Raw genomic sequence first — 22,123 nt, 5'->3', positions numbered from 1 at the left:
TAATCATTGTCATTATAGTATTGGTGTTAATAATAAAATTTATTTGTTATTTACTTGCTAAATTCTCCGTTCTTACACTGCGTACTATGCCCTATAAATAAGACCAAATCGATCTGACTTAAAACCATGAATCTTAAAGCCACCAAGATATTCAAACATCATGATGAAGACCCCTGCCAGAATTACTTTTTCTCTTTTCATCTTCATTATTATTTCTGAAAGAAGTTTCTTGGCCAACGCACAAAACACGACAATCCCAGTTAATGTTGGTGTCATTCTTAACTTCGATACATTGAATGGGAAGATGGGGTTCAGTTGCATCGACATGGCCCTTTCAGACTTCTATGCCTCTAATCCTTATTACAAAACTAGGCTGGTTATTAACTCCAGGGACTCCAAAAGTGATGTTGTTAGAGCAGCCGCTGCAGGTTCTCTCTCTCTCTCTCTCTCTGTGAAACCTTCTGTTTTCTTTTCTTCTTCTTCTTCTTCTGTACTTTTTCTTGTGTGTGTGTGTGTGTGTGTTTGTTTCTCCATTCACTAGTCAATTCTTAATGTTTTCTTCTTATTGGATTAATTGGAACCGTATGGATTAATGAGATTAAAATTTATGAATATCTAAAAACTTAAGACTTTCTCACCACAAGCACATTTTGGATAAAGCTTACGTTGTTTTTCTACTAACAGACTTTCAAAGAAGTACTACTTGATAGTTTGATATCTGTAGCCGTTCATTGTCAATTGTCTTGTTGTATGGATGGGAGGACAGGATTTTTGGAAGTAAAAGTTGAGACTTCCCAAAATTAGAATATAGAAAGAACCTAAATAATTTTTAGGACAATGTCTAGTTATAAACATGTTTGAAGTTTTAGGCTTGAGAGTCTCTCAAGGAGAAGATGATAAGCATCATTTTCTTGTGCAATTAAATACACATAGCTTACTTTTAGTTGATTGGATTAAGGTTGGTTAAATAAGCCATATGCAATGTTCATAATATGGATACATGTCTTCTTACTAGTATGAGTTGAAATTTATAGCTCCAAACATGTTTCGGAGCTAAACCTTGTCCCTATGAGTAACCCAATATCTTTTTTTTAAAGAAAATTTTGATACACCTAGGATTATACAATTCAACTACATACCAAAAACTTTCTCAAAAAAAAAAAAAAAAAAAAAAAAAAGGAAGAAGAAAAAAACTACATACCAAAAACGGAAAAACCAATATCATAAATTATTAAATTGGAAGATTGTTCTTGAAGTTGACCTCAATATTTGACTTGGTTATAAAATATATTTGAGGTGATCGACGAAAACCAGTTGAGAAAACTACGAAAAATAATCAATATATATATATGTGGGGCTCAATAATTTATGGGCCCGGCCCGCTTGCTTATGGGGAGTCCACAGGCCCAAGCCGAAGAAGGTCATGGCCCAAGCTCAAAAATGAGAAGCACAAAAGGGCCCGGAGATATGGCCGAGGACAGCTTAGTCCTCGGCAGACCCAAAGTCTCATTGATGAAAGTAGTATACGGGCAAACCCTAAAGATCAGAAAATATCTCAGGGAAGTTGTCCTTAATACCCTTCACTGATAAGACTCTGCACCTAACAGAACCTGATTTTTAGGCTTTATTAACCATCCCCAACAGTTCTGGGATTAGATTGACGGGACAAATATCAGTCCTGGAAAAGTTGACCCTACACGTGGACGAGGGACAGCAAACGTAGGCTAGTATAAAAGGAAAGGTAAACTAATTAGAAAAGGGAGGGGATTATCATCTCACTTCCTGGGAAAAACTCCAGGGATGAGAATGACCGGACAATATAAGTACACCACCACGAAAAACCCACCGCCGGGTAACCGGAGAAAGACATTAGTGCTCCTCGGACATGATCCGAGGAGTCCAATCCCTCAAGTTACAAAGTTGTGAGCTTGGATATCCAGGCTGAAACCTTTTCTTATCTGAGTTTCCCTAAAATCCGGTTTGGACCAACGCCCCGTGACCAGACGCTAGCCTTTTAAACCCACTCTCTACAAATCTTATTGTGAGGGATCTTTCACGTGCGAGCCCAACGTTCTTGTTGGGCCGTTTGAGAATCTTGTCCCTACAATTGGCGCCGTCTATGGGAAGGCTTGCGCGTTGGCACGGGTGGCGCATGAGTCAACTCTCTAGCAAGCAGAGATTCGCGAGTTTTTCCCATCTCCGGCGACGTGCAGTTGTTGCTCTGACATAAGCTTCTGCTAGAGGCTACGCCTTGCACTGCTAACGGCGCGGGCAGCTCTAGGGGCTTCCGGCCTCAAGCCAACTCTCCCCTCCCTGGCCTAGGGGTTAACCTTCGAAAAATAAATAAGTATAGAGAAAAAATTACTTAAAAAGAAATCTTACAAGTTTTGGACAGAACCAAGGCCTTGTATGGTCCTTAGACCCAAGCCTATGGGGAAACCAAGTACAAAAAAGAAATCTTACAAGTTTTGGACAGAACCAAGGCCTTATATGGTCCTCGGACCCAAGCCTATGGGGAAACCAAGTACAAAAAAGAAATCTTACAAGTTTTGGACATAACCAAGGCCTTGTATGGTCCTTGGACCCAAGCCTATGGGGAAACCAAGTACAAAAAAGAAATCTTACAAGTTTTGGACAGAACCAAGGCCTTGTATGGTCCTCGGACCCAAGCCTATGGGGAAACCAAGTACAAAAAAGAAATCTTACAAGTTTTGGACAGAACCAGAGCCTTGTATGGTCCTCCAACCCAAGCCTATGGGGAAACCAAGTACAAAAAAGAAATCTTATAAGTTTTGGACAGAACCAGGGCCTTGTATGGTCCTCGGACCCAAGCCTATGGGGAAACCAAGTACAAAAAAGAAATCTTACAAGTTTTGGACAGAACCAAGGCCTTGTATGGTCCTCGGACCCAAGCCTATGGGGAAACCAAGTACAAAAAAGAAATCTCACAAGTTTTAGACAGAACCAAGGCCTTGCATGGTCCTCGGACTCAAGCCTATGGGGAAACCAAGTACGTAAAAGAAAAACCATAAGTTTTGGACAGAACCAGGGCCTTGTATGGTCCTCGGACCCAAGCCTATGGGGAAACCAAGTACAAAAAAGAAATCTTACAAGTTTTGGACAGAACCAAGGCCTTGTATGGTCCATGGACCCAAGCCTATGGGGAAATCAAGTACAAAAAAGAAATCTCACAAGTTTTGTACAGAACCAAGGCCTTGCATGGTCCTCGGACTCAAGCCTATGGGGAAACCAAGTACGTAAAAGAAAAACCATAAGTTTTGGACAGAACCAGGGCCTTGTATGGTCCTCGGACCCAAGCCTATGGAGAAACCAAGTACAAAAAAGAAATCTTACAAGTTTTGGACAGAACCAAGGCCTTGTATGGTCCTCGGGCCCAAGCCTATGGGGAAACCAAGTACAAAAAAGAAATCTTACAAGTTTTGGACAGAACCAAGGCCTTGTATGGTCCTCGGACCCAAGCCTATGGGGAAACCAAGTACAAAAAAGAAATCTCACAAGTATTGGACAGAATCAAGGCCTTGCATGGTCCTCGGACTCAAGCCTATGGGGAAACCAAGTACGTAAAAGAAAAACCATAAGTTTTGGACAGAACCTAGGACTTGCATGGTCCTCGGACTCAAGCCTATGGGGAAACCAAGTACACAAAAGCACAATCGAAGCTCCCTACTTCCCAGTCGACTGCTCGCATGGATTATTTAGAGATTATCAGTCTTGGACGGTATTCACGCGCTTATCACAGAATATTCAACTGTTACCCCGGTTAATTTCCTAAGTTTGATTTACTATGAATTATCGATATAACGCATGGTAGTATTGGTAAATTAGAGTTAGTTAGATTATGTTTCAAGTTATCTTGCTATAAATATTCTTGAAGGAACACACCCATGGAGCACACCCATTCACAAAGTAGTGTTGCCAAAAGATCAGTACTCAAAACATGTAAATAAATTTCTCTTTTTACTAAAATAAAGAAATAGTACAGCGTACAATGAAAAGCTGGAATCAGCTTATGTCAGAGCTCACTATGTAATTGAATAGGAAGGTACAAGAAAAAAATATATAAAACGAAGCCGAGGAGGTGGCACAGAAAAGAGGTTGGCTACTGCTTCAAGACCTCGTTCTTCCTCAGTGCTTTTACATGCCCATAACTCAGGCAACAAAAGAACCCAGCCTGGGGCCCGCAACCTCGAAGCTCTAGAGTGCAGAGAGAACCCAACTTGAGCCTGACACCGCTGAAGGAAAGGTGCAGGGAGCTGGAAGTTGAGGGGCTTTCTCTAAATATTTGCCTGCCACAAGGCAAAGGGGCTGATGGCGGAGAATCCTCCTTCTGACACTCCAAAATTCTGGCATGAACAGAACCTGCTTCGGATTTTGACTAAAAGAGGGAGAGACACCCTTTCCCCTCGGTCGAAATGGAGTATTCCCCTGAACTTATGCTTCCTGTGCCCATACCTCACTATTTTGAGTCTCATGAGGACACGGCGCTTCTGTGGCGGAGAGAGTTCTTTCTTCCCAACCTTCACCTCAAACATGTTTTGCTAAGGGAGGACAGCACTGAATATAGGAGTTGTGATTTGGGAGGAAACTGAAGGAGCTGTGTGTATATAAAGCAACTCTCTCTCCCTCCTATTTATTTGAAAAGACAAGGTGGTGGCAGTCAACTCACGCAGCGTCCCAAGGAACGCTACAGACAAAATGGCTCTAGCCCAACTTCCAACGTCAACTGCAACCACAAGATTAAAGGAGCCTCGTGAAGGCGCACCTCGAACACTGGGACGACAAAAAGTACCGCGTGGCCAAAGACTACATAAATACCTCTTAATTCGTGGGCCTAGTGAATTCGCGGCCCAGGCCCGTTCTGCATAAGGGCCCAGGAACTATGGCCCACGCCGAGGAATAGCCGCTGCCAAGGGCAACCTCCTGCTCGGCGCCTCGTGATATACCTGAAGAAAGGGAGAAATTGAACTCAAAAGGTTTTGGACAGAACCAAGGCATTGCATGGTCCTCGGACTCAAGCCTATGGGGAAACTAAGTACTAGAAAAAGTTTTGGACAGAACCAAGGCATTGCATGGTCCTCGGACTCAAGCCTATGGGGAAACCAAGTACTAGAAAAAGTTTTGGACAGAACCAAGGCATTGCATGGTCCTCGGACTCAAGCCTATGGGAACGCCAACTACTCGGACGGGAAAGTCCTCGGCTCAAATACTGTAAAATGTTAAGGCCAGTATGTTAAGATGGCAAAATGACCCCCTATTCAATAGCCTAAGGAAACTGTTCGTTTTGCGGATGACATGTCCTCGGATAGTTACTTCTTACACCGTATCGAATACTCAGTCCTCATCTTGGCTAATTTTGAGGTAAGTGTCGTCCCTCCCTGGTCGGCATTGCTATGTCAAGTAATTCTGTTAAAGTTATGGTGGCATCTTTTTATTAGCAAGTATTTTGGGCCTTAGTTGTCATTGATTCAAATGCTATACTATTGTGCCGAGCAGTGCTTGCAAATTTATTAAAACATATAAACAGAACATGCGAAGTAGAATAACAATAACTTTTATTAATATAAAAAATTATTACAACGTACAAAGAAGGGCTTAAACAAGCCTATACAAAAAATGAATTGTTAAAGCAACAATAGCATCCACAATACAGATCAGTAAACAGTCAGGTGTCTTTTAAACTCGCCTTCAAAGTCTCTCCAATCTCTGCCTCAGTACTGCTCATATCAGGAGAAGAACGTTCTTTAGAAAAAGATGAAGGAGAAGGAAGAAGAATTGGAACACATGGAAGCACTTCAGCAAGCTCTTGTCATCAAGGAGCGCAAAGGAAGAAGAAGATGGAGGACATGAGCAGAAGATGGAGGAGATGAATGAAGAAGATGGAGGACATGAGTAGGAAGGAGGAGAAGAAGAGGGAAAAGGTGAGAAGGGGGAAAGAGAGGCAAAAAGAGGCGCCAGTGAAGAAAGAGAGGAAGAAGCGGGGACGCCTAGTCCCTGCCCCAGTCTTGACTCCTAACACACTGACGCCATGTTAGATATGCTCATGAGAGAGCGGGTGGTGGTGATAATGGATGGCTTTGACTCGGTCACGCCGAAAGTGGGACGCGACGAATCCCTGCTTCGGATTTTGGCTAGAAGGAAGGAGAGAAAAATCTTGAGTCTCCGCCATCCTTGCCCAGACCGAGTCATCTCTAGCTTTATTAGGACATGGTGTTTTTGGGAATGAAATAGTTTACTCATGGCTGACTACTGTGGTGAACGTATTATCGGATAAGGAATAACCAAAGAGAAGAAGTGGACTCTGGGAGGAATCTGAGGGACTCAAGTATGAGAAAATCAGCTTTTGTCTTCTCTCTTTATATAGGGGACGAAGAGGAGATTACTTAATGTGTGCAGATCTCCAAGGAGATCTGCAAACATCAATACACCCGTTTCATTCCCCCATGCTACCAAATACCGTTGAATCTGGGAGGTCTCGTAAAAGGAAGATATTAAAGGCATGCTTCGGATAACCAAACGGCATAAACGCATCGCGCGTAAATTGAGGGAAACGTCTTGTAGACCGGCGCATTCCCTAGGGAGGTGAAGAGTCGCTAACGTCGATCAAGGGCTGAATTAAATGAGCCACGATAAAGGCTCGGTATTACCAAAACCCACCTTTCCAACCAAGATGTTGGACAGCAGGGTTTTGAGGGGCTATTGTGGGGCTCAATAATTTATGGGCTCGGCCCGCTTGCTTATGGGGAGTCCACAGGTCCAAGCCGAAGAAGGCCATGGCCCAAACTCAAAAATGAGAAGCACAAAAGGGCTCGGAGATATGGCCGAGGACAGCTTAGTCCTCGGCAAACCCAAAGTCTCATTGATGAAAGTAGTATACGGGCAAACCCTAAAGATCAGAAAATATCTCAGGGAAGTTGTCCTTAATACCCTTCACTGATAAGACTCTGCACCTAACAGAACCTGATTTTTAGGCTTTATTAACCATCCCCAACAGTTCTGGGATTAGATTGACGGGACAAATATCAGTCCTGGAAAAGTTGACCCTACACGTGGACGAGGGACAACAAACGTAGGCTAGTATAAAAGGAAAGGTAAACTAATTAGAAAAGGGAGGGGATTATCATCTCACTTCCTGGGAAAAACTCCAGGGATGAGAATGACCGGACAATATAAGTACACCACCACGAAAAACCCACCGCCGGGTAACCGGAGAAAGACATTAGTGCTCCTCGGACATGATCCGAGGAGTCCAATCCCTCAAGTTACAAAGTTGTAGGGCTTGGATATCCAGGCTGAAACCTTTTCTTATCTGAGTTTCCCTAAAATCCGGTTTGGACCAACGCCCCGTGACCAGACGCTAGCCTTTTAAACCCACTCTCTACAAATCTTATTGTGAGGGATCTTTCACGTGCGAGCCCAACGTTCTTGTTGGGCCGTTTGAGAATCTTGTCCCTACAATTGGCGCCGTCTACGGGAAGGCTTGCGCGTTGGCACGGGTGGCGCATGAGTCAACTCTCTAGCAAGCAGAGATTCGCGAGTTTTTCCCATCTCCGGCGACGTGCAGTTGTTGCTCTGACATAAGCTTCTGCTAGAGGCTACGCCTTGCACTGCTAACGGCGCGGGCAGCTCTAGGGGCTTCCGGCCTCAAGCCAACTCTCCCCTCCCTGGCCTAGGGGTTAACCTTCGAAAAATAAATAAGTATAGAGAAAAAATTACTTAAAAAGAAATCTTACAAGTTTTGGACAGAACCAAGGCCTTGTATGGTCCTTAGACCCAAGCCTATGGGGAAACCAAGTACAAAAAAGAAATCTTACAAGTTTTGGACAGAACCAAGGCCTTATATGGTCCTCGGACCCAAGCCTATGGGGAAACCAAGTACAAAAAAGAAATCTTACAAGTTTTGGACATAACCAAGGCCTTGTATGGTCCTCGGACCAAAGCCTATGGGGAAACCAAGTACAAAAAAGAAATCTTACAAGTTTTGGACAGAACCAAGGCCTTGTATGGTCCTCGGACCCAAGCCTATGGGGAAACCAAGTACAAAAAAGAAATCTTACAAGTTTTGGACAGAACCAGAGCCTTGTATGGTCCTCCAACCCAAGCCTATGGGGAAACCAAGTACAAAAAAGAAATCTTATAAGTTTTGGACAGAACCAGGGCCTTGTATGGTCCTCGGACCCAAGCCTATGGGGAAACCAAGTACAAAAAAGAAATCTTACAAGTTTTGGACAGAACCAAGGCCTTGTATGGTCCTCGGACCCAAGCCTATGGGGAAACCAAGTACAAAAAAGAAATCTCACAAGTTTTAGACAGAACCAAGGCCTTGCATGGTCCTCGGACTCAAGCCTATGGGGAAACCAAGTACGTAAAAGAAAAACCATAAGTTTTGGACAGAACCAGGGCCTTGTATGGTCCTCGGACCCAAGCCTATGGGGAAACCAAGTACAAAAAAGAAATCTTACAAGTTTTGGACAGAACCAAGGCCTTGTATGGTCCTCGGACCCAAGCCTATGGGGAAATCAAGTACAAAAAAGAAATCTCACAAGTTTTGTACAGAACCAAGGCCTTGCATGGTCCTCGGACTCAAGCCTATGGGGAAACCAAGTACGTAAAAGAAAAACCATAAGTTTTGGACAGAACCAGGGCCTTGTATGGTCCTCGGACCCAAGCCTATGGGGAAACCAAGTACAAAAAAGAAATCTTACAAGTTTTGGACAGAACCAAGGCCTTGTATGGTCCTCGGACCCAAGCCTATGGGGAAATCAAGTACAAAAAAGAAATCTCACAAGTTTTGTACAGAACCAAGGCCTTGCATGGTCCTCGGACTCAAGCCTATGGGGAAACCAAGTACGTAAAAGAAAAACCATAAGTTTTGGACAGAACCAGGGCCTTGTATGGTCCTCGGACCCAAGCCTATGGAGAAACCAAGTACAAAAAAGAAATCTTACAAGTTTTGGACAGAACCAAGGCCTTGTATGGTCCTCGGGCCCAAGCCTATGGGGAAACCAAGTACAAAAAAGAAATCTTACAAGTTTTGGACAGAACCAAGGCCTTGTATGGTCCTCGGACCCAAGCCTATGGGGAAACCAAGTACAAAAAAGAAATCTCACAAGTATTGGACAGAATCAAGGCCTTGCATGGTCCTCGGACTCAAGCCTATGGGGAAACCAAGTACGTAAAAGAAAAACCATAAGTTTTGGACAGAACCTAGGACTTGCATGGTCCTCGGACTCAAGCCTATGGGGAAACCAAGTACACAAAAGCACAATCGAAGCTCCCTACTTCCCAGTCGACTGCTCGCATGGATTATTTAGAGATTATCAGTCTTGGACGGTATTCACGCGCTTATCACAGAATATTCAACTGTTACCCCGGTTAATTTCCTAAGTTTGATTTACTATGAATTATCGATATAACGCATGGTAGTATTGGTAAATTAGAGTTAGTTAGATTATGTTTCAAGGTATCTTGCTATAAATATTCTTGAAGGAACACACCCATGGAGCACACCCATTCACAAAGTAGTGTTGCCAAAAGATCAGTACTCAAAACATGTAAATAAATTTCTCTTTTTACTAAAATAAAGAAATAGTACAGCGTACAATGAAAAGCTGGAATCAGCTTATGTCAGAGCTCACTACGTAATTGAATAGGAAGGTACAAGAAAAAAATATATAAAACGAAGCCGAGGAGGTGGCACAGAAAAGAGGTTGGCTACTGCTTCAAGACCTCGTTCTTCCTCAGTGCTTTTACATGCCCATAACTCAGGCAACAAAAGAACCCAGCCTGGGGCCCGCAACCTCGAAGCTCTAGAGTGCAGAGAGAACCCAACTTGAGCCTGACACCACTGAAGGAAAGGTGCAGGGAGCTGGAAGTTGAGGGGCTTTCTCTAAATATTTGCCTGCCACAAGGCAAAGGGGCTGATGGCGGAGAATCCTCCTTCTGACACTCCAAAATTCTGGCATGAACAGAACCTGCTTCGGATTTTGACTAAAAGAGGGAGAGACACCCTTTCCCCTCGGTCGAAATGGAGTATTCCCCTGAACTTATGCTTCCTGTGCCCATACCTCACTATTTTGAGTCTCATGAGGACACGGCGCTTCTGTGGCGGAGAGAGTTCTTTCTTCCCAACCTTCACCTCAAACATGTTTTGCTAAGGGAGGACAGCACTGAATATAGGAGTTGTGATTTGGGAGGAAACTGAAGGAGCTGTGTGTATATAAAGCAACTCTCTCTCCCTCCTATTTATTTGAAAAGACAAGGTGGTGGCAGTCAACTCACGCAGCGTCCCAAGGAACGCTACAGACAAAATGGCTCTAGCCCAACTTCCAACGTCAACTGCAACCACAAGATTAAAGGAGCCTCGTGAAGGCGCACCTCGAACACTGGGACGACAAAAAGTACCGCGTGGCCAAAGACTACATAAATACCTCTTAATTCGTGGGCCTAGTGAATTCGCGGCCCAGGCCCGTTCTGCATAAGGGCCCAGGAACTATGGCCCACGCCGAGGAATAGCCGCTGCCAAGGGCAACCTCCTGCTCGGCGCCTCGTGATATACCTGAAGAAAGGGAGAAATTGAACTCAAAAGGTTTTGGACAGAACCAAGGCATTGCATGGTCCTCGGACTCAAGCCTATGGGGAAACTAAGTACTAGAAAAAGTTTTGGACAGAACCAAGGCATTGCATGGTCCTCGGACTCAAGCCTATGGGGAAACCAAGTACTAGAAAAAGTTTTGGACAGAACCAAGGCATTGCATGGTCCTCGGACTCAAGCCTATGGGAACGCCAACTACTCGGACGGGAAAGTCCTCGGCTCAAATACTGTAAAATGTTAAGGCCAGTATGTTAAGATGGCAAAATGACCCCCTATTCAATAGCCTAAGGAAACTGTTCGTTTTGCGGATGACATGTCCTCGGATAGTTACTTCTTACACCGTATCGAATACTCAGTCCTCATCTTGGCTAATTTTGAGGTAAGTGTCGTCCCTCCCTGGTCGGCATTGCTATGTCAAGTAATTCTGTTAAAGTTATGGTGGCATCTTTTTATTAGCAAGTATTTTGGGCCTTAGTTGTCATTGATTCAAATGCTATACTATTGTGCCGAGCAGTGCTTGCAAATTTATTAAAACATATAAACAGAACATGCGAAGTAGAATAACAATAACTTTTATTAATATAAAAAATTATTACAACGTACAAAGAAGGGCTTAAACAAGCCTATACAAAAAATGAATTGTTAAAGCAACAATAGCATCCACAATACAGATCAGTAAACAGTCAGGTGTCTTTTAAACTCGCCTTCAAAGTCTCTCCAATCTCTGCCTCAGTACTGCTCATATCAGGAGAAGAACCTTCTTTAGAAAAAGATGAAGGAGAAGGAAGAAGAATTGGAACACATGGAAGCACTTCAGCAAGCTCTTGTCATCAAGGAGCGCAAAGGAAGAAGAAGATGGAGGACATGAGCAGAAGATGGAGGAGATGAATGAAGAAGATGGAGGACATGAGTAGGAAGGAGGAGAAGAAGAGGGAAAAGGTGAGAAGGGGGAAAGAGAGGCAAAAAGAGGCGCCAGTGAAGAAAGAGAGGAAGAAGCGGGGACGCCTAGTCCCTGCCCCAGTCTTGACTCCTAACACACTGACGCCATGTTAGATATGCTCATGAGAGAGCGGGTGGTGGTGATAATGGATGGCTTTGACTCGGTCACGCCGAAAGTGGGACGCGACGAATCCCTGCTTCGGATTTTGGCTAGAAGGAAGGAGAGAAAAATCTTGAGTCTCCGCCATCCTTGCCCAGACCGAGTCATCTCTAGCTTTATTAGGACATGGTGTTTTTGGGAATGAAATAGTTTACTCATGGCTGACTACTGTGGTGAACGTATTATCGGATAAGGAATAACCAAAGAGAAGAAGTGGACTCTGGGAGGAATCTGAGGGACTCAAGTATGAGAAAATCAGCTTTTGTCTTCTCTCTTTATATAGGGGACGAAGAGGAGATTACTTAATGTGTGCAGATCTCCAAGGAGATCTGCAAACATCAATACACCCGTTTCATTCCCCCATGCTACCAAATACCGTTGAATCTGGGAGGTCTCGTAAAAGGAAGATATTAAAGGCATGCTTCGGATAACCAAACGGCATAAACGCATCGCGCGTAAATTGAGGGAAACGTCTTGTAGACCGGCGCATTCCCTAGGGAGGTGAAGAGTCGCTAACGTCGATCAAGGGCTGAATTAAATGAGCCACGATAAAGGCTCGGTATTACCAAAACCCACCTTTCCAACCAAAATGTTGGACAGCAGGGTTTTGAGGGGCTATTGTGGGGCTCAATAATTTATGGGCTCGGCCCGCTTGCTTATGGGGAGTCCACAGGTCCAAGCCGAAGAAGGCCATGGCCCAAACTCAAAAATGAGAAGCACAAAAGGGCTCGGAGATATGGCCGAGGACAGCTTAGTCCTCGGCAGACCCAAAGTCTCATTGATGAAAGTAGTATACGGGCAAACCCTAAAGATCAGAAAATATCTCAGGGAAGTTGTCCTTAATACCCTTCACTGATAAGACTCTGCACCTAACAGAACCTGATTTTTAGGCTTTATTAACCATCCCCAACAGTTCTGGGATTAGATTGACGGGACAAATATCAGTCCTGGAAAAGTTGACCCTACACGTGGACGAGGGACAACAAACGTAGGCTAGTATAAAAGGAAAGGTAAACTAATTAGAAAAGGGAGGGGATTATCATCTCACTTCCTGGGAAAAACTCCAGGGATGAGAATGACCGGACAATATAAGTACACCACCACGAAAAACCCACCGCCGGGTAACCGGAGAAAGACATTAGTGCTCCTCGGACATGATCCGAGGAGTCCAATCCCTCAAGTTACAAAGTTGTAGGGCTTGGATATCCAGGCTGAAGCCTTTTCTTATCTGAGTTTCCCTAAAGTCCGGTTTGGACCAACGCCCCGTGACCAGACGCTAACCTTTTAAGCCCACTCTCTACAAATCTTATTGTGAGGGATCCTTCACGTGCGAGCCCAACGTCCTTGTTGGGCCGTTTGAGAATCGTGTCCCTACAATATATATATAAAATTGAAGTCTCTGAAATTTCCACAATTTTCCACGTCATCATTATTTTCTTTTTCCTTTTATTTTAGATTCTTTTTATTTTAGATTCTTTTTCCACGTTAGCATTATTTTAAAAAAAAAAAAATGATTTTATATGATAAATATTAGAAGATCATATATAGGTACGTATAATAAGATTAATGCCACTTAGCCGGTTGCCATGAATTAAGAGTCCCATTAGGAATTGGATTTTATTGGAGTGGCATGGAAGTCTCTAAATCATGTTTGTATGCAATGCAAACTCCTTCACAGTGAAGGAGGTGCCAACTTACTTTCTTATATATGTATAAACCTACGTGTGTTGCCGCAAACTATTCTTTTGTTACAAACACTTCTTTCTCAAGGTACGAAAATTTCTCTTCATAGCTTTCTCAATTTGTCTTTTTAGTTTTTGTATTCTTTTTTTAATAGTAGTTTGTGTATGGTTTGTGTTTGTGTTTGTTTTTCCTTTCATAGTCTGTGTGAATATATTTCTTGGTACTTATGCAAAATCTTTAAAGATGCCTTCATATTCTATGTTTCCTTTTCATTTGCTATTTCTTGGCTTGTATTATAGATTGTAATGTATATATTCATGAAACAATTTAGTTAATTGGTTTTTACATCTTTAAATATCACCCATTCATGAATGGAGATTCCGTGCAATATACCACTAGGTTATTGTAGAGTGAAATTCTCTCACAACAATTTTTACATTTTGACCTTCTTTTTTTTTTTTCCAATTTTTTTTATTCAAGGGTTTAGATTCAAAGTTACAGAAGCAACTTTCAATCCAAACCTTTCAAAAAAAAAATTCTATAGATGAATTAAAAAGCTGGTGACTTTATTTCATAAAGTCATTTTTTTTATTCTTAAGTAGAAAGGATAAGATAAAAAAAAAAAAAATGCAAAACTATTTTATGAGCATGCTAATTACATGGAAACCTAATTCAATTAGGAGATATTTTCAATTAGAATTAGGAGAAGAAGCTAATTCAATTAGTAAGTTACCACATAGAATAGAAACCTAATTTCAATTAAAATGAGTAGAGATAGAAGTTACCAAATAGAATAGAAATCTAATTCAATTGGAATTAGCAGAGATAGTTAAGAACCTTGAATAATATAAAATCTATAATAGTGTTCCGTATTATATGTTAATATATTTATATTTGGTTATGAAATTTGTTATTATTGTTTTAAAGTGTTCCAGATTTAAAAGATACGCTTTAACCCTCTATTCCAAATGTTAGTTTTATTACTTTTATAGTTTTACTTAAACTATGTGATATTTGAACGTCGGTGGAATTTTCATAGTGAGGTTGTGTTTGAAATTGTAACTTTTAAATTAGTATGCTAGATTATGATACTTTTTCAATTACTAATATTGTTTGGTTACTCAGCATAATAGTTAGAACTTAGAAGCTATATGGGCGTGGTCATAAGAATATGTTTTTTCTATTCTCTGCCTTGTACAACACTTCAATATATAACATTGGTTACACATTTTTGGATTGAATATTCACTTTAGGATTTTGATTATAATGAGAAGAATTTTGTGTAACAAGTCGCCTTCTTTGAATACCACCATTGGGCCCAAATATTGGAAAAAATATTTCTTATAGGACCTTTTATCCTTCCTTAACAATTGTAGTTGCTCTTGCTTGTGCTAAAATTTCCTACTTTTTAAATCAAATTTTTTTCTTCTAAAAGCCTGTGTTATTACCCTATCGATTAAATATCATTATCTTTGTTTTCATACTAAAAGTTTGTGTTCTGGTAAATTTATATCTTTGTGGTGGGAAGTTTAATGAAAAGTTTTTAAAATCTCATATCCAATATATAGTTTTTTTGTGTATCGCACGGGTTAATGACTAGTTAATAATTATAACGTAAGTATGTTCAGTTTTATAATGGACTTCAAAGAATCATCTGGCGAGAGACAAGTTGTAACAAAATGAGACAGGGACATTCAACAAAATAATAATAATAAAAAAAGAAAAACACAGATAAAGACAACTATATTGTGATACCCATCTCCTTCTCTTAACAAAGAAAACAAAACGCTTAACAGTCAATCAATGCAATTCAATTACATGTTGCTGAATTTTAAAAAGATTTAAAATGCAACTTAGAGAATTTGTATTAGATTGTATAAATTAGCATAAGGGTAAAAATATGCAACCAAACCCAAAATTTTCTCACATCAGATTATGCATTCATTATGTAAAATAAAAATTTGTTATGGTGCTTGTTCAAATATACACAAGCATTGTAGCTTGTTTATTTTAATTTTAATTTTTTTTCTTTATGTTTCTTGAGAATAAGGGAAAAGAATGAATGGTGGTTGTTGTGAGAGAGAAGTGATTAAACGATAAGAGAAACTGATATTTTAATTAAATAGAGTTTAGAATAGAGATAATATTTTGTGGGTGTTTTTATTCAAAAACAGACAAAATAATTTTTACACAAACTGATGTGAATGTTCTTACACTATATTTCAAAATTTCTTACTACTTTTTTTTTTTTTTTGAATTATAACATTTTTCTAATGTTTCCTTAGAATTTGAATTCTGTCTTTCAAACTATTAATTAGAAGTAGCATGAAGAGTTCACATTTAAGATTATAGCCTATAGAGAACTTTAGAGAATCTTGATCTGATTTGAGTGTGCTAAAATTTGTATTTTAACTACTTTCTTTTCCTTTTTATCTTCTTCCTTGTTTTCTACATGAAAGGGAATGATGGGAGAGGTTATGATAAAGGTTTATCCCACATCAGTTTTTTAGTGCTTTAGTTAGCATTTTTATTGTATTGATTTGCAATAAAATTTTAAACCAATAAAATCAACTGAACTTTATCTTTAAAAAAAAAATAGTAAATTGACTAATTAATTGTCCATTTTTTAAAACTATAACTTACTATATCATTGCCACCTCCCTACAAGATTTAGTAAAATATAAAATATATAATCCTTTTCTACTTTTTTTTTTTTTTTTTTTTGGGATAAAATAGGGGAGTATTATTTAAATATATATAATGTCATACAACAACAAGCATTACAGCCTTTGTGGGACACACTCTAGTAGTCCCAAAGTGTTCCATATCCAATACAAAAGATGCATATAAGAAAGCAAAACAAGTATCAAAAATTTCCAAATGCACTATTACTGATTTCCACTCTTTGCTAGAGCATTCACGCAACCATTGGCTTCACAGAATATGTGGCACATCTAGGCAGTCCAGTTGCGTTGCATAAGGTTCCTGCAATCACATAGTAGTATAATAACATTTGGTGAGATATCTTTATCAGTGGTTAACTAGGAAAGAACTGTCATAGAACCTATTTCAAGCTGAATAAATTTAAAACCCAAATTCCATTCCAAAAGGAGCCTTTTCTACTTATTCAGTGATTCATAATATGTTGATATCATTTGTCATAATCCAATTATACATTAACGACATCAGTAGACTCATGTTTGAAGTTTCTCTTGATTGTTTATATATATATATATATATATATATATATGTTACAATTACCTAGTACTTTGTGTGATATTAGACTCAGCACAAGACAAAAAACAAAAAACAAAAAACGCAATCATACAATTTTTATTTTTTATTTTTTATGTTTTATGTTGATAAAATAAAGAAAAAGAGAATATAGGAATAATATATATATTTCTACCTATCTGCACTTGTAAAATAAACAGCTTTTATATATAGGCATGAGAGTGTTAAACAAGTAATAAGCGTGCACAATAAGTAAAGTACTGTGTTAGAAAAGTAAACTGGGCTTGAGCCCAGTGGGCTAGGTGTGTATATAGTGAATATGCGTCAAAATTTTAGAAGGTGATGTTAATCATATTATCACATTCTAATTGCTAACGTTTTCCATTGTTTAGTACTAAATTTTACCTTAGTTTTTTAAACTTCTGTTTATTTTGAGGGTAAATAGACAATAAATCAAATTTCTCTTTGTTTTTGGAACATAGCCCTAGACCTGATTAAAAATATAGAAGTGCAAGCCATCATAGGTCCGCAAAACTCAACGCAAGCCAACTTTGTGATTGATCTTGGTGAGAAAGCTCAGGTACCCATTGTATCATTCTCAGCAACAAGCCCTTCTCTTACCTCCCGTCGAAGTCCATACTTTTTTCAAGTAGCTCAAATTGACACATCTCAAGTGAAAGTTATAAGTGGAATTGTTCAAGCCTTTGGATGGAGAGAGACCGTGCCAATCTATGTAGACAATGAATTCGGGGAAGGTATAATATCCTTCTTGGTTGATGCCTTGCAAAATGTTGATGCACGTGTCCCTTATCGAAGTCCCATTCCTCCATTGGCCTCAGATGACGAAATTGGTGAAGAACTTTATAAGTTGATGACAATGCAAACTAGAGTCTTTATTGTGCACATGCCAACCAATCTCAGTTCTAGGCTTTTCAACAAGGCAAAAGAGATTGGAATGATGAGTGAAGGTTATGTTTGGATTACAACAAATGTGATAACTAACTCTTTAAGTTTGATAGAACAATCAGTCCTCAACTCAATGCAAGGGGTATTGGGTGTAAAGACTTATTTTCCAGAAACTAAAGAACTTGAAAATTTTACAGCTCGATGGAAAAGGAAATTCCAAGCAGAAAATCCAGCCATTTTGAATGCTGAATTGACTGTTATAGGACTATGGGCCTATGATGCTGCTTTAGCACTAGCGAGGGCAGTAGAGAAGGTTGGGACCGCAAACTTTTACTTTGAAAAGACAAATGCTTCAAGCAACTTAACAGAACTTGAAGCTATTGGGGTCTCTCAAAATGGTCCAAAACTTTGTGAAGCATTATTGGGTATCAAATTTAAAGGCCTAGCAGGAAATTTCAATCTTTTTAATGGGCAATCACAATCATCAACTTTCAAAATAATTAACGTGAATGGTAATGGAGAAAGAGGGGTTGCATTTTGGACTCCAGAAAATGGACTCACAAGGAATGAATTGAATTTGAGGAACTCAAGCACATATTCTACTTCCATGAAAAATCTAGGACCTATTATATGGCCAGGTGATTCAAGTATCGTTCCAAAAGGTTGGGAGATTCCAACATATGGGAAAAGGTTGAAAATAGGAGTTCCAGTGAAGGATGGTTTTACTGAATTTGTTAAGGTGACATATGATCCTAGCAGCAACAGAACACAGGTAACAGGCTACTGCATAGATGTCTTCAATGCTGTCATGGAAACATTACCATATGCCGTTAGCTACGAATTCATTCCCTTTGCAAATTCAAGTGGTGGAAGCGCTGGTAGTTATGATGATATGGTCTACCAAGTATATCTTGGGGTTAGTAAAAACTTCATCTTACTATATTTTAATTAGATGTAAATTTTGAAAATCTAACCGTTGTATTGCATGTTCTTATTATATTCTTCATACTTGCAAAATTTCAAGAAAATCAAAGATCAATATCTGTGTCATTAATTAAATGTTTAAATTTCAAGTTTTTGTGATCGAACATATTGCATAAAAAATAAGTTTATTGATTGAATAATAAATAACATCTGATCTAAATAAAATTTGATCTCTATGCTAAGAATATAAAGAATATACTTTCCAACAGTTTGATTTTTAAAATTCACATTCAGTAAAAGGATATAAGAGTAGTTTCAAGGATTTCTCTCCAAACTAAGAAATCTTGTCTAGAATTGTTTATGCTATTCAATGAGAAATTAATTGAAAATTCTCTTACTGTATTACTAAAGCTATCATACTAATGAAAATGATCTAAGTAATTAATATTTTACTTGACAGAATTTTGATGCTGTGGTAGGAGATACAACCATCATAGCAAATAGGTCTAACTTTGTCGATTTCACATTGCCATACACGGAATCTGGAGTATCCTTAGTAGTGCCAATCAACGACAGTGGGAAAAAAAATGCCTGGGTGTTTTTGAAGCCTTTAAGTTGGGACCTTTGGATGGCAAGCGGGTGTTTCTTTGTCTTCATTGGCTTTATAGTCTGGGTTCTTGAACACCGAATAAATGATGATTTTCGGGGGCCTCCCTCACATCAAATTGGTACTAGCTTATGGTACTCTTTCTCTACAATGGTGTTTGCACAACGTAAGTTTTTGTCATAACTCTAGAGACTTATTTCACATAGACAAGCACTTCTGCAATACACAAACACTATCTTGGTTCGAGTGCTCTTAAACTAGCATACAATGCTTAGTTAAAGTCTTTGTAGGCTTAATGCACTTCTTTGCTACTCTTCTAATTGATATGATTCCAAACCAATAAAGAAATCTTTAAAATTCTCACGTCATACGCGGGACTCAATAGCTTGTAATCTATATTACAACAAAAATAATACTCTTCCACTTTTTTGTTTTTTTGAGGGAGAGTTTTAAGTTTCAATTTATGGCGTCCATTTTTGACAATTTTTTTCTATCAACAGGCTAAGATACTACTTAATTGGTTCCAAAACCAACACGGAAACCCTCAAAGTTATTGCTTCATGGACTGGAGTTAATGACTTATAACTTGTATTAATACAGAAATAATTTTCCATCAAACTAGGAGAAAGGCTACTCCAACAAAACTACTCAAATGAATATTCACTTGTACATATAGTTAAATAAATTATTTAAAAATCATATGACTTGTTAAAATAAATTATCTACAAATGTAAATGTGTATGGTCATTTCAATTAGCAAGATCTCTTGCAACCCAATTTAGAGGAAAATTTTGTCTATATTACCACTGAAGATTCCTTGAATTCTCTATCATAAGTTAAAAAGATAATAATATATTTGGATGATTTACATCTCAAATATTATAAAAGCTTGTTATTTTTGATGCAATTACATTATCTTCTTGAAATCTTTTCAATTTAATTTACAGGGGAGACAGTGGTAAGCAACTTGGCAAGGTTTGTGGTAATCATATGGATTTTTGTAGTATTTATACTCACTCAAAGTTACACTGCAAGTTTGACATCACTCTTAACAGTTCAACAGTTACAACCGACTGTTACTGATATCAACCAACTTATTAAGAATGGGGAGTATGTTGGCTACAAAGAAGGATCTTTTCTTTTGGGAATCTTACAAGAAATGAAGTTTGATAAAACCAAACTTAAGGCATATGATTCTGCAGAAGAATGTGATGAACTTTTGTCAAAAGGAGGTGCGAATGGAGGTATAGATGCAGCTGTTTTTGAAATTCCTTACATGGAACTTTTTCTCGGTCAATATTGCTCCAAGTATACCATGGTTGAATCAATATTCAAAACTGATGGTTTTGGCTTTGTAAGCTCTCTCTCTCTCTCTCTCTCTCTCTCTCTCTCTCTCTCTCTCTCTCTCTCATATGTGTTTGTGTGTGCGCTTAAATAAGTGTATAGTTTCTCATATTGATTTTTTTTAATGACTTGCAGGTCTTCCCAATAGGTTCGCCTCTAGTATCTGATGTGTCAAGGGCAGTCTTAAATGTAATAGAAGGAGAGAAAATGAAAGAGATTGAGAATGCATGGCTAGGACAGCAAAACAATTGTACAAACTCTAATAACCAGGTTTCTTCTGCGAGTCTTAGCCTTGCTAGCTTTTGGGGCCTATTTCTCATTGCTGGGGTTGCTTCCTTATTAGCTCTCATCATCTCCATGTCTATGTTCCTTTACAAGGAAAGGCAACAAATCTTGATCCACTTTCATTCAGAAGGCTCAATATGGAGAAGAATTCATAATACCTTAAGAATCTTTGATAGAAAAGACCTCAATTCCCATACTTTTAGAAAGAGAGCACTGCAAGACGGAAGTGGCATTAATAGTGTTCATGTTATAGGTGCAAGTGAAACCTCACCAAATAGTAACTACCTGCAATGTCCATCAAGCTATTCAACACACAGTGAACCCCCATTTGCTTGTCGTGGAGCTTCAGAAACGCCTCCTAGAGAATATGGTGATCCCAGTCCAAATAGTCAAGCATCTCAATTAGCGCCGGCTATTGAGCTAATGAGCTGCCCAAATCTTGAGGGAACAATAACCTTAGAAATAGCTCATGAAAATTGTTGATATGCATTTTAGTAATATTTTAGAATAGTGTCATTTGTATCATACCTCCACTTAAGGATATAATATAAGAAAAATTATCTTATGAGACGATTTTATAAAACATCTCTCACATATGTGGATTGCACATATTGTAAGAGAAATGTTTTGTGAGATACTTTTTTTTCATACTATGGTGGTAGAAAACTAAAGAGATTCATGTGTAATTCCATTCATAAGCCTAATTCAAATTATACTTATGAAACTTATGTTTTGACATTTCCTAATGCGTATTGGCCACCAAACTATCTCTCAATCTGCTAATACATTATTTTTTCACCTTAATTGTAATAGATTTCATTAAAAAATATGCACAGGTGCATTTTCTTTATACAACACATATATTACATTACATTAGTGTCCACAACATATCAAGTCAACTAGTCAAGCCTGCATTTTTTTCAAGCATAGTTCGTTAAATATTCGAGCTTTAAATTTTGCTCGATTTTTTATTTTATTTTTTTCAGTTAATGAAAGATCTCAATGGAGCTTTTTTTTTTAATACAAAATAGAAATTCTACTATAGCCTAATCTAAGTGTATATGTATATAAAACTTCCTCCTGGAAACTTAAATCTCAGCCCTTACCCTCCACATCTCACAAACACTTATACTTGCGAAGTGACTATCATGCCAAAGGTATGCAATCTTTTACCCAAACCCAATGAAAAAAATGGGATCACTTCTTATGGACTCATTGAGAATAATTCGATGGTATCTTAATGTGTCAAACTCAAGCTAAGTTTGATTCCTTTCACAATCTTAACTATAATGAATTAATGTAGGGTCCTTTATCAATGGTAAAAATAATTATCTATATAGAGAATGATGTTGGGAAAAAGTCTTATTTATTTATGGACAAGATTTTTATGCAATCCAGAATTTTTATACAAACCACTACGTGACCGTAC

General features: G+C 38.9%; 1 protein-coding gene across 1 annotated transcript; it reads left to right on the top strand.

Moving 5' to 3' along the window:
* The first annotated feature begins 111 nt into the window (after positions 1-111).
* LOC126712757 (glutamate receptor 2.1-like) lies at positions 112-21,342 on the top strand. The gene is made up of 5 exons (XM_050412214.1): positions 112-428; positions 17,111-18,450; positions 18,919-19,231; positions 20,013-20,419; positions 20,545-21,342. The coding sequence occupies exons 1-5, from the start codon at positions 161-163 to the stop codon at positions 21,175-21,177; spliced, it is 2,961 nt and encodes a 986-aa protein (XP_050268171.1). The 5' UTR covers positions 112-160; the 3' UTR covers positions 21,178-21,342.
* Positions 21,343-22,123: the final 781 nt, after the last annotated feature.

The sequence above is a fragment of the Quercus robur genome, chromosome 2 (assembly GCF_932294415.1).
Source record: "Quercus robur chromosome 2, dhQueRobu3.1, whole genome shotgun sequence".
In the NCBI taxonomy this organism is placed as follows: domain Eukaryota; kingdom Viridiplantae; phylum Streptophyta; class Magnoliopsida; order Fagales; family Fagaceae; genus Quercus; species Quercus robur.
The sequence above is the reverse complement of the archived record's forward strand: the minus strand, read 5'-3'. Positions and strand labels throughout refer to the sequence as shown.